The 13,307-nt window shown below is 49.7% G+C and overlaps 1 protein-coding gene across 1 annotated transcript; it reads right to left on the reverse strand.

The window, feature by feature from the left end:
* Positions 1-207: 207 nt before the first annotated feature.
* On the reverse strand, positions 208-4,007 carry LOC120661879 (phospho-2-dehydro-3-deoxyheptonate aldolase 2, chloroplastic-like). The gene is made up of 5 exons (XM_039940871.1): positions 3,318-4,007; positions 2,933-3,210; positions 1,658-1,934; positions 1,297-1,542; positions 208-762 (listed from the first exon to the last, which is right to left on the reverse strand). The coding sequence occupies exons 1-5, from the start codon at positions 3,852-3,854 to the stop codon at positions 484-486; spliced, it is 1,617 nt and encodes a 538-aa protein (XP_039796805.1). The 5' UTR covers positions 3,855-4,007; the 3' UTR covers positions 208-483.
* Positions 4,008-13,307: the final 9,300 nt, after the last annotated feature.

Consider the following 13,307-nt stretch of genomic DNA (forward strand, 5'->3'; position numbering starts at 1 on the left):
AATGGTTCCAGTTTGCAAATTGGATGCAGAACTCATGACCTGGAGCAGAAACCAAAGAACCAAGAGGCGATAAACAAAAACAAGCAAAGGTTATCTGACGCTTCTACCCAAGGATCAGGAACCGCACGAACAAACATTGCACATCACATTCACAGCATCCCACGATCATGTTTCACATCCCTGCAACCACAGGAGGTGCCTCGGAAGAGAACCAAACAGAACCGGGGGATCAATTTATTATCAGTTCATCATGCGTTGCAATCCCATTCTCTCTTTATTTTCTCCTTACCAAGGTCAAAACACCAGAAACAGCTAAGTCGGCAAGTCTCACACCCAAAGCATCAAACAAAAACATAGTTTTACACCTATAGCTCACGAGTATGTAACTTATGCTAAGAGCACCCACCAACGAATAAATAGGCATCGGCCACCGCTTTCAAGTCGTCGCAACTATTCCTACCCTCTCTATTCGGCATCAGCCGTTTAGAGAGCTAGTGGTGGCAGCGGCAGACTGTTGTTGAGTCCTGACCGCATCCTCCTCTTCCTGAGCCTCTCGGCAATGATGAAGGCAAGCTCCAGGGACTGGGAGGCGTTCAGCCTGGGGTCGCAGTGGGTGTGGTAGCGGTCGCTCAAGTCATCGAAGGTCACGGTCCGTGATCCACCAATGCACTCGGTCACGTTCTGCCCGGTCATCTCCAGGTGGATACCCCCTGGGTGGCTCCCTTCTTGGTCATGCACGTCGAAGAATGCACGCACTTCAGCCTGTTAGGTATTATATAAACCTCATGATTAGTCTAATGAATCAGTTGTAATGCCAAGATGTTCCTAGATAAACTGTAAATGCTCCAGTGAAAATACATGGCTAGAGTAAATGAATAAAGACGGAACTATGCACATCCAATGTGTCAATCATTTCATCAATAAAAAACAGTGCGCTTTATACATAAAGGAGTGGTATTTAGACATTTGTTCATGTAGCTGAAGGGACATCAGTAAACAGCTGCTATTAGAACACATGCGAAAACTCATGTGTAAAATGAATTAATGATTTTACTCCAATTTATTGACTTATTAAGAATAAGTACCCTAAGTAGACATACGTCTATCAGTTAGAGAACAGATATACACTTCTGATACAGGATATACTATGCACAAACTCTTAAAGTTCAGATATCATTCCATTTGTCCAGTACAGCTATCTGAATGCCCAAACAAAATTGAGCCTCTTCCCAATTTATCAAACTAGAAATGCATACTAGCAAAGGATGAACAGGAAAGTGCTTGAAGGCAACTCACCAGAATAGAGTCAAATGGACGAGTCTTCAAACCACAAGGGGCCTTGATTGTGTTTCCATGCATAGGATCAGTAATCCATGTGACAATCTGGCCAGCATTGCGGACAGCACGGATGAGATGAGGCAGCTTCACTCTCATGTTCTCCGCCCCCATTCTTGTAATTATGGTTATCCTTCCAGGCTTGTTTGTAGGGTTCAAAATATCAATCAGTTTCACCAAGTCACTGGGGTTCATTTTGTCGCTCACCTACATTCCACAAAATGACAAAATGCATGCCAATTTGACAATCAGCATCACAAGACCTCAAGTACAATACCTAGAATTCACCTGACCAATACAAAAATGGATTTATAAAGCTGACCTTTATGCCAAGAGGGTTGGCAACACCTCTGAGGAATTCAACATGAGCACCATCAAGTTGGCGAGTGCGCTCACCAACCCATAACATGTGGGCTGAACAATCATAGAAAAGGCCACTGGTGGAGTCCTCACGGGTAAGAGCCTGCTCGTATGGTAAGAGAAGGCACTCGTGCGAGGTCCAGAAGTCAGTAGTCGTCATTATCGGGTGGTCAACTGTAAGCCCCGCTGCATTCATGAATCCAAGAGCCTCATCCACCCTATGAGCCAATTCACGGTACCTATACAGCATCCAGTGAAAACAATTCAAACCATCAGATTATATTTTTTTATTTGACTAACACAAATTTCTAAATTCAATTAAATTGCATGATTGCATCCACCACTCCTATGGTCATGCAGAGATAAAAGGAGTAGCTATTCATGAGTTAGTCTTGTTTTATGTGTGCCATTATAATGGTGGCTTGGTGGGAAAACACATTTCCTAAAAAGCTAAACACTCAGCCAAGATATATTATTTGTATCAATGAACAATATAGACTATCTGTGACTTGACTAAATTTTGAACGGGGAGGTAAATATTTATGATCCATAAGAAAAGGGTTGGTTGCATGATGGAGCACAAAAAAGTGACTAATGCAGGATTACTAATATCCAGTAAGATAATGACATGATTTATAACTGACAATAGTGCTTTCTTATGGTACGCGCAGAAAATCAATTTTGACGACAAGGATATACAAAGGAAGATAGACAGCGATGCCCTGTAAGCAGTTTCCTCGAGAGAAAGGGGCATGTAAAGGGAAATATCCCATATTCTACTATGGTCTATAGCCAAGCAGTTTCCTCGAGAGAAGGGGGCATGTAAAGGGAAATATCCCATATTCTACTATGGTCTATAGCCAACAAATCCCACGTGATTGTTTTACAACATTGCCGACTAATGAACAATAAAAAACAACAAAAAAGCTGAGCACCATCGCTATATTCACCTAGTCAACCCCCAAAAATTAACATTTCAAGAATGTTCCTAATTACATCTATATTTTCAAATTTCAACAAAGTTTTCAGTGTAAATACTAGTTAGTTCCATGGTAAAATTAGGTTATCAGAGGCAACTAGTTATTTTTTCTTTATCGCGATAAGAGAAATGTGAAAAGAGATTCGTTTCAACATGACAGCGACTTAGCAACCTCCACACCAGAAGTGCCTAGCAAGTAGCAACCTCCATACAAAAAGTGCTGCTAAAAATCGCAGGAAAAGAGACGAATTTTCTCACCTATCACCTTGCTCGCTGTGATCCATGAAGTCGAGATTCCACTGTGTGACGCGCTGCATAGCAGCGTACCCTCCAGTCGCGAACGCGCGGAGCAGGTTGAGCGTGGCCACCGACTGCGCGTAGGCGCGGATCATCCTCTGCGGGTCCGGAACGCGGCTCTTCTCGGTGAAATCGTCTCCGTTCACGTTGTCGCCCCTGTAGCTCGGCAGCTTAACTCCGTCCCTCTCCTCGAATGGCGTGGACCTTGGCTTGGCGAACTGGCCAGCCATCCTCCCCACCTACCAATACCATACGCATAAAAAATCGGGACAGACCGGATCAGATCTAGCAAATCGACATGGTGGGTGGACGAATTTTATGGTGAATTCGATGGGTAGGTCGTTACCTTGACGACCGGCACCTGACCGCCGAACATGAGCACGGCCCCCATCTGGAGCAGGATGCGGAAGGTGTCACGGATGTTGTTGGCGTGGAACTCCTTGAAGCTCTCGGCGCAGTCTCCGCCCTGGAGGACGAAGGCGCGGCCCATGGCGGCCTCCGCGAGGCGCTCCTCGAGGTGGCGAGCCTCCCCGGCGAACACCACCGGCGGGAACGTCTCGATCGTCTTGAGCACGGTGTCCAGCTCCTCCTGGTTCGGGTACTCGGGGAGCTGCAGCGCCTTCTTCGACTTCCAGCTGTCGATCGCCCACTTCCCTTGCGGCGCCGGCTTCTCCGGCGTCGCCACCGCCGAGGTCGAGGCCTTGGAGGCGGCGGCCGCGGGGACGGCGGGCCCGTTGTTCTTCGACGGGTCGGCGGCGTGGACGGCCGAGATGGTGCGCCTCTTCAGCGGGAGGAACGCGGTAGCGCGGCGCGGCTGGGACGCCGCGCCGCCGGATACGGCCGCTGCGGCGGCGGCGGCCGCGGAGTTGGTGGCGAGCGCCATTGCGATTGCGAAGCTGGCGAGGGGTAGTAGGTAGGGTTTGGGGAGGAGGCGTGCAGGGGGCAAAGCGTCTCCTCTGAGGAAACGGAGGCGGCGAACGGGCCGGTATTTAATGGCGGCCGGAGGAGGAGGAGGGGTTGGTAGCCGTGAGCGATGCAGATGGGTTGGTAGTTGCCGCCGGCCGGAGGAGTCAAGCCAGCCGCGATCACATCACGTGTGACCCACGAGTGGGTCGGCTTGGTTGGTGGCACGCACGGGCCGTGGGATCGGGGGCCCAGCGCAACTCTGTGCCTCTCCATGTGGCTCCCGGCCTGGCCACATTGCGCAGGCCCGACGGCGTCGGACCCGCTGCCCCCCTCTCTGATTGCATGGAGATTCTCCATCCACGAGGTGCCTAAACGTGAGGGTAGTAGGCTAGTAGCAGTGACCCTATCGCAGAAAGATAAAAATATAAAAGAGAAAAGTTCAGTTTACACCCTCGAATTTGTCTCCAGGTGCCACTTAGGTCCATGAAATCGCAAAATCGAAATCTGTCACCCTAAACTTGTTAAGTTGTGCCACTTAGGTCCATACCCTTTCAAGGGGCATGAATTTATGCAAAAAATGCCCTTAAGTTTTATCATCTTCCCTTCCATGCGCCCTCCGCCGCTTCCTCCCCTGCGCCCTCCGCCGCGCTCTCCCCCTCCTAGCTCCCTCCGCCGCCCCTACCCCTCCCTGCTCCCTCTGCCGCCCCCTCCCACTCACTGCTCCGGTGGCTCCGCCACCGAGCGCGTGTGCCGGCCCCGCCGACTCAGCTCCTTCGCTCGATGCCGCGATGCGCCAAGGACGGGGCGGATCCAGGCCGTCGGCGTCTTCTTGGAAGAGACGGGAATGGGGGCACCCGCGGGGGCCACGCTCTCGTTCCTCTCCACCGCGGGCTCCATCGCGCAGCTCCGCCGGGCGGCCGGCGCCGAGCTCCCGGGAAACCTGCTTTTCATGGAGGCCGGGCTGCAGGCGGCCCGCACCGCGGCGGGCGGCGCCAAGGTGAGCTGCGTGGTCGGGGACGCGTTCGTGTGGCCCGCGGCGGAGGTCCCACCGCCCTCCTCGCTCCTCCCTCCTCTGTGCCGGCGCACCCCTCCTCACGGTGGAGGCCATGGCATGGCGGAGGTGGCGGCGGCGCGCCGCCCCCTCCTTCCTCCCTTCTCCTCCTCTTCCCTCCTCCCTCCGCCGCACCGAGCTCGTCCCATCTCCCTCCTCGCGCACGCTACCCCACAACCCGCACGCGGCCGCGGCCGCGAGCCCCGCAGGAGCTTCGGCCCGCCTCGCCGCCTCTCCCTCCTCCGATGAGGCTTCCTCCGAGCAAGCCCCTCCCTCCTCCGGCGCGGCTTCCTTCGAGCAGCGACGACAAGCGGTGGCGGAACCCTGAGCCCACTCCCTCGCCGGCGCCCCTCCCTCCCTCCTCCCTCATACTCCTTGCCAGAGCTCGAGCGGATCTGGGCATCCCCCCGCCTCCTCGCCGGAGCACGCGCGGACCGCCATGCCCGCCGCGCCTGCCCGCTCGCCGCGCCCGCCGCGCCTGCCCGCTCGCCGCGCCCGCCGCGGCCACCTCACCCGCCATGCCCGCCGCGTTCGCTATGCGCGCCGTGGCCGCCACGCCCGCCATGCCCGCCGCGCTCCGCGGCGGCCGTGCCGGCCCGCTCGTCGTGCCCCGGCACCCGCAACGGCGGCGGCCTCGCCCGCCATGCCCGCTGCGGCTGCCGCGCTCGCTGCGCGCGCCACGGCCGCCCCGCGCGCGGAGGACAGGGGCTGCGGGACCGGCTCTGTGCCGGGGAGCTTGAGACCGGGGTCACGACCGGCGGCGGAGGTGGTGGCTGCGGCAGAGAGGCGTGGTCCCCTGGGCGCCGCAGGTGGCCGTGCTGCGCCACGCGTCCGTGGGCGCCTTCGTGACGCACGCCGGGTGGGCTTCGGTGCTGGAGGGCGTGGCCAGCGGCGAGCTCCAAGGCGGCGGCGCACTGACGGAGGAAGCAGGGGAGGCGTGGGGGGAGAGAAAGAGATAGAATGGGAGGGGGAGGGGGTGAATGTAGAAGATAGCAACTTTGGAGGAGTTTTTTTGCATATATTCATGCCACGTGGCGCCATATCAAGGGGTATGGACCTAAGTGGCATAACTTAACAAATTCAGGGTGCAAGATTTCGATTTTGCGAGTTCGTGGACCTAAGTGGCACCTGGAGACAAGTTCGAGGGCCGCTGGTGTATTTAACTCAATATAAAATAAGACGAGCTTGTAATTTTTGTTGCTCATGAGTTGGCACAGTTGGGTCGCGGTCGGGATATGCATCCCCTCCCTAATTTTTAAACAAGTTGTTAATTCGATATGGAGCCCAAGAAAGATAGGAAAAAATTATTTTCAATATAAAAAGCAATATCTTTTAACACAAATATTGAAGTCAAAATGCAATCACACGATTCTGTCTCTTACAAGAATTTTAAAATAAAATCATACTTGAACATATTTGGATAATATTTATTTCTCTGGAACAATCTTATTGTAAAGGCTGAACGATTGTTCTTCCTTCGAGAACACATTATTCCACATTCATAAAAAATGTTCCGAGAAAAAGATTATCAAAATGTAGTAATGTGAAGTAGTTTTGAAGACCATATTGTAACGAACACAATACTACAATCAAAATGTTATTTGAACATTTGATCAAAAGTTGTGAATTTTTCCTTTGAATCTTTATTTGCATGTCCACGTCGGCGTGTACTGATATCTTATATGGGCCACATACTAATTATGGGCCAGAAAAAAAAACACGGGTCAGCCTTGTGCGACCAACTGTCTCCTAGCTGCGCGCAACCTGAAACATTGTGAGACTTTGTGTGTCGTTTTCTTTTGCTTTTGTTTTTTTGCGAGGAATTTGGGTGTCATTTTCTGACGAAACGGCATGGACGGTACCGGAGATGCTGCATCGAAGTTCATCAGAAAATGCCTCGCAAGAGATGGGGAAAAAACCTGTGAAAATCAAGAGGGACGTCCATGCGCACATCACTAAGATACACCCATGTGTTGCGATCGGGACCAGAAATATGCTCACTTTGCTCGGCACTTGCTGATCAACGATAGCGATGTCGTCACTGCTCGGTGGACCCTGCGACGGCATACGGTGGTGAATAGTAGGAAAGTAGAAGCAGTTTGACTGCCATATGCTTTGTTACTGGTTGAGAAGAAGGTTTTGGAACAAGCCTACAGATCCTAAACTAATTTACACACTTGCCCTTGGCTTGGAGACAAGAATGTTACTTAATCTTAATAAACTAATAACAAGCCAAGAAAAGGTGGTTGTTAGTAAAGTGATTGCCACGCCACCTAATAAGCCGAAGTTGGACCACCAAGCGTGATCGGAAATAATGACGGACAGGCTGTATAATCTTCATCTGTCCTCACCTAACAAAAGTATTAGCACTAGCACCGGCCACTTCAAGATTATTATACTCTCTCAAAAAAAGAAAAGGACGGAAACTTTGCTTCCTCGTCTCTCCCTTTATATCCTTTTTCTAACAAAATTGATAACATGTGCTGGCCAAGGCCAAGCACGGTGGCGATGCAGCTAGCTAAAGCTAACCATTCTGACGCCGAGACGGCGATTCTGGTGCCTCCAAGCATATCGAGAGGATTCAGACCAGCAGATCCACACGGGATCGCCCCCCTGCGCCGAGCAAAATAAGCAGGTGCCGACCACGCGGTGACTGGCTCGATACGTTTCCTCCCTCTGGTGACGGCTTCTCCTCGCCGCAGCCCGCGGGAGAGTCACGCTTGGCTTCAACTCCAGTCCCGGCACGGTACCCTGCCGGTAAACTGCGGCAGATTCACGGCGTCATCTATGCCATGGACGGACGCTACTACATCAGGGTTGCAGATCGGCGATTGTTCAGGATTGATACGGAAGCTTGGTCAGGTGAAGATATCAAAACAAGATCGCTCATGAACTTGCACAACATGCTAGGCGTGCCAGTAGCTCGGCCGTGTTCCTAGCTGGTATTCCTGTATTGAGCTTTTACTGCTGGTTCATGCTTGTAACTCTGACACTTGTTAATCGATAAAGATCTCTTTTCCCTCGCAATAATAATAAAAAAAAGCGAGGCTGCTTGGTGATTTCTAAGACCTGGGCTGGCCAGCACGTTTGAACCGTCAGTGCGTGACCTGACCAGATCCAAATGTACGTTAAAAAAAAAACAGATCCAGATGCCACGCTCCTGCTCCACCACTCCTCTCTGAAAGATGCGGAGGAGATGCATGTGGTCTCCACTCTTTTTTTTATTTTAGTTAAATACACCAGTGACCCTTAAACTTGTCTTGATGTGCCATTTAGGTCCACGATCTTGGAAAATCGAAATCTGGCACATTTAAGTTGTCATTTAGGGCCGATTTAGTCCGTAACCCCCCGCGGGAGCGTTTTTGCCGACGTGGACTGGCCACCGTGGATCTGACTAGGCACGGGCCACTCTTTTCAGGACTGGTGGCCCATGGATATTAGCAGGTACCCCCCTCAGTTCCCCCCAATGTCTTTCTTTTTCCCTCTGCCCTCTTCGAGTTCGTCGCTGCCGAAGGTGAAGCGGCGGCGACGGCTGGGTGGCGACCGGCGACGGCAATCGGAGGAGCAGGTCGCGGATGCAGTGAAGGAGAAGGGTCGAGGGCCATCTTGCCTGAGCGGGTCGCAGCAGCGATTGCAGTGAAAGGCTGCGATGGCACCCACCTTGCGTCGAGCAGGGGAACCGCCACCTATCTACGATGAGTCCATCCAACTCCCAATCCATGGAATTAGTGGTAGTCGCAGGTTTAGGTGTGGATTTTGTAGGTCCTGGGTGCGCAAATTTCGGTTTTTTTTTCGGCTAGGGTTTAGATTCTTGGACTGTTTTTTGGATTAGGGCAAAATTGAATTATGGTCTTGCAATGTAGGTGATGATAGTGACAAGTTCACTATAGAGGTGCACCATGGTGGTTTCTTTGTTGGTCAAGGTTGCAATAGGGCTTATGTTGATGGCAAAGTTAACTGGTTTGATCACTGTGAGGGAGAGACATGGTATGCTCTATGGTTGGGTGATTTTGTTGGGGAACTAGGGTATCAGGCATCATATTCTCTGAAGATATACTGGTTGCTACCTGGGACAGATTTGTCAGATGGCCTTAGTTTGATTGCATCAGACAATGAGGCACGACTTATGATTTCAGTGATTAGCAAGGTTAGCAACTTTGTTGTGTTCTTTGATCATGATGACAACATCAGTGGCATTAACTGGGAGGACATTGTTACAAACCCAATAGCAGAACTGCCTAAGGTTATGAGCCCATCAAAGGTACAAAATGCCAGGGCAGAGAAGCTGCCTGCATTTTACTCAAATGTGCCTAAGGTTGGCACAGCAGCTGGCACAACAGCAGCAGGTCCTTCAGTGGTAACAAGAGATGAGGAAATGGAAAGTGACAGTGACTCAGACTTTGTTGACAGTGATTATGACCTTGAGGATCAGGATGATGACTTATTTGTGGAGAATGTTGATGAAGATGTTATTGATCAGGGAGCTGCAAGGGGCAAGAAAATAGGCAAGGGTGAAAGTACTTCAGCTAGGAAACTTAAGAAAAAGATGTCAACTGGAGATGATGTGTCAAGTGATGAAGATGATCTCTATTTGCCAGATTCAGATGGTGAAGATCAAGTGAGCAAGAAGTTCAAGTCATTTAGGGATGCAGACTTGGAGAATCCTGTATTCAAGGTTGGCATGATTTTTGATTCAGTTCAGATGCTAAGGAAGGCTGTGACTGAATACAACTTGAAGCACAGGGTGGATATCAGCTTTACCAGGAATGAGAGGGGGTTTTTAGCTGGCTGTAGGCTATTGATATGTCTGGATGGATGCCACTTGAAGACAAAGTATGGAGGGATCATGCTTACTGCTGTTGGGATAGATCCAAATGACTGTATTTATCCCATTGCTTTTGCTGTTGTGGAGGTTGAGTCCCTGTCCTCATGGAAGTGGTTCTTGCAGACCCTCAAAGATGATCTTGGGATTGAAAACACTTATCCATGGATCATGACAGACAAACAAAAGGTCCAAAACTGAACCTTTATTCTTGCAATTGTGTAGTTTATGATCAATAATATTTCTGGATTTTGACATGTGTTCTCCTTCATGTAGGGATTAATTCCAGCAGTGGGGCAAGTGTTTCCAGAATCTGAGCACAGGTTCTATGTGAGGCACTTGTACTCAAATTTTCAGCAACATTTCAAAGGTGAAAATTTGAAGAATTAGCTATGGGCATGTGCTAGATCTACCACAGTGGTCAGGTGGAATGAGAATATGGACAAGATGAAAGTGCTGGATCAAAAGGCATTTGAGTGGCTTGAAAAGATGCCTCCAAATACTTGGGTAAGAGCATTCTTTAGCACCTACTGTAAGTGTGACATCTTGTTAAACAATAGATGTGAGGTTTTCAACAAGTACACACTAGATGCTAGGGAAATGCCAGTCCTGAGTATGTTAGAGCAAATCAAGACTCAACTGATGACTAGATATTACAAGAAGGAACAGGAGGTGGGTGATTTGTGGGAGTGACCTATATGTCCAAAGATTAAGAGGAAGCTACTCAAGAACACAGAATGGGCAAATACATGCTATGCACAACCAGCTGGAATGGGCATATTTCAGGTTCAAGTCTTGGACAGGCAGTACACAGTGGACATTGTAAACAAACAGTGTGACTGCAGAAGGTGGGACCTCACTGGTATTCCTTGCTCTCATACAATCAGTTGCTTGAGACATGAAAGAATACATCCAGAAGAAGTAGTAAATGAGTGCTATTCCTCTAAAAGATTTCTCATTGCCTATGGTCCTACCATATGGCCTACCAATGATAAGAGCATGTGGCAGAGAGTGGGTGGACCTGACATTCTCCCTCCTGTGTATGAAAAGAAGGTTGGCAGGCCAGCCAAAAATAGAAGGAAGCAGCCTCAAGAGGTAGAAGGCAAGTATGGACCAAAGATGTCCAAGCATGGTACAATAATCACTTGTTCTTATTGTGGAGACCAGGGGCATAACAGGGGAGGGTGCTCCATGAGAAAGGCTGGCAGTCGGCCCAAGCTAGTTGCACAGAGAAATCAAAGTCAGCCACCATAAGAAGAATATGAAGATGAACAACTGACAAGTCAGGTTTCCATGGATTTGGAAGAAGAAAGTCAGCCACTTTTGTCTCAAATGACAGACACTATGATGTCCCAGTTGGATGCAGAGGTAACTAGTGTGCCAAATTATTATGTTTCCATGCAGAGCTAAACCATAACCATATTACTAACTGATTTTTTCAGTCTTCTCAACTCAGAACAAGGGAGCTGCAGGCTAGGAGATTACCAAATCCAACATTCATCATGTCCAACTGTAAGGATCACCGGGGTGTCCGACCCTAGAGGGGGAGGGGGTGAATAGGGTCGCTAATCGCTTTTTAACCTAGGGCTCAAACTACTTGCAAAAGATAAACCTAACACGTCCTACGCATGCTAGTTATGACTAAGGTTTATCTATGCTACTCTCTACTAACCCCTAAAAAGACTTGCAACCTAGCTAATCCTAATCAAACTAACTAGGAAAGTAAAGGTATGCAAGGTAGAGTAAGTGCGGAAACGTAATGCGGTAAGTAAAGAGATAAGTGCAAGAGGGATGCAAACTCCCGAGTAGACACGGTCATGTAACGTGGTTCGGCATAAACGCCTACGTCCACGGGACACCGAGGCTCTTCCGATCACCGTCTTGCACTACGCCACCAATGGCGATGCCGGCAAGCAAAGGCAAGTGCCCACAAGACACCGAGTCTCGTGCACCGCCACCGTCTCTCTCGGTCACCCGGCCGAAATCCACTACGGAGCTTCTCCACCAAGGAGGGGGCCTCCTCTTCCCCCGCACAAAGTGTCGTTGCCACTCCACACCAAGACGGAGGGTCACACGACGGATCACAAGTTGCTTGCCGCAGCAAGACTTCTCTCAAGGGAGCTCTCGCAAGAACTAATCCCTATTACAAGCACTAAGCACTCTCACAAGTGTGCTTAAGCCTATATGATGTACAATGAAGCTCTATGGTGGTTGGAGATGATCTTTAGCTCTAGTATACTTCTTTGAACTCCAGCACACTCAAATGATGCGGCCTTGGGGGTATATATAGGCAGCACAAGCAAATATAGCCGTTGGAGAAAAGCTGCCAGAAATGTGCTTAACACCGGTTAATCCGATGCTCCCCAAGTTGTCATCGTCGGTTTAACCGGTGATACTAAACTGCCCACTGAAAACTAGCCGTTACGTGTACGGGCAATCAACCGACGCAATCGACCGGTGTATGTAATATTAGCGTCGGTTTAACCGGTGAGTGCAACTGTCCTCTGATCCTTGAAAAACAAACTCTCTGGACAACTGCACCGACGCCATTAACCGGTGCATCATCGGTTCATCCGATGTATGCATTTTTCTTGGTCTGCTTCTGCCATTGCACCGACGTATTCAAACTTCCTATCGTCGGTTCATCCGGTGCCAAACCCTAGCCCGCAGGCCATCTCTGTCATTGCACCGATGAGTACATTTTGCCTTACGTCGGTTTAACCGGTGATACTAAAACTTCCCAGACGTGCTCAAGTCAATGCACCGACGTGTGTAATTTGCTTGGCGTCGGTTCAACCGGTGACTTGATTTCTTTTAGGTTTCAGGGCGCTGCCCTGAGACCCGCGAGGGGCGGCTCCCCCTCGACCCCCGTCCGCTAACCGGGTAGCGGAACCCCCGTAGGGGCGGCCCTTCGGGCCTAGCTTCGCCTCTCTTCTCTTTGTCATCACTTGAACCTAAAAGCCTGAGTATATCATCTAAGCAAACACATTAGTTCAAGTGTTGCGTGTGTCATCAATCGCCAAAACATTATATTGAAATATGGCATGAGAGGCCATTTTCGCTACACCAACAAACCATCCTCTAGGCCAGTGCCACCTACCACTGCAACCAAGAAGGGAAAGAAGGCTATGAAACCATCTAAGAAGGCAAATAAAGCTCCTGCAAAGAAGAAGGCCTGAAGTTCTCCAGTGATGGTTTCATGCTTTAGCTAGTGATGGTTTCATGCTTTTGCTATTGTACAGCAGCAAACATACTGCTCCTTTTGTAAAGGTCTCTGTTACCTGACAAAAAACGATATCTTTTGCTTCTTCCTGAACTTTCATCATGGAAGATAGGACAAAGTTAGTGCATAGATGCAGCACTACAAATTCTGTTGGAATGATGCAGCAAAACATTTTCTGATGGAATGCTAATTAATCAGTGCTTCAATGCAATGCCTTTATGCCTCAATTTCATTCCATTACTGATAATATTCATACCAGACCTCAATTTCATTCCATTCCATTACTGATAACATTCATAGCATAGCATACATCATCATTTTATAAGCTGAACAA

This window comes from Panicum virgatum, chromosome 2N (genome assembly GCF_016808335.1).
Source record: "Panicum virgatum strain AP13 chromosome 2N, P.virgatum_v5, whole genome shotgun sequence".
Classification (NCBI taxonomy): domain Eukaryota; kingdom Viridiplantae; phylum Streptophyta; class Magnoliopsida; order Poales; family Poaceae; genus Panicum; species Panicum virgatum.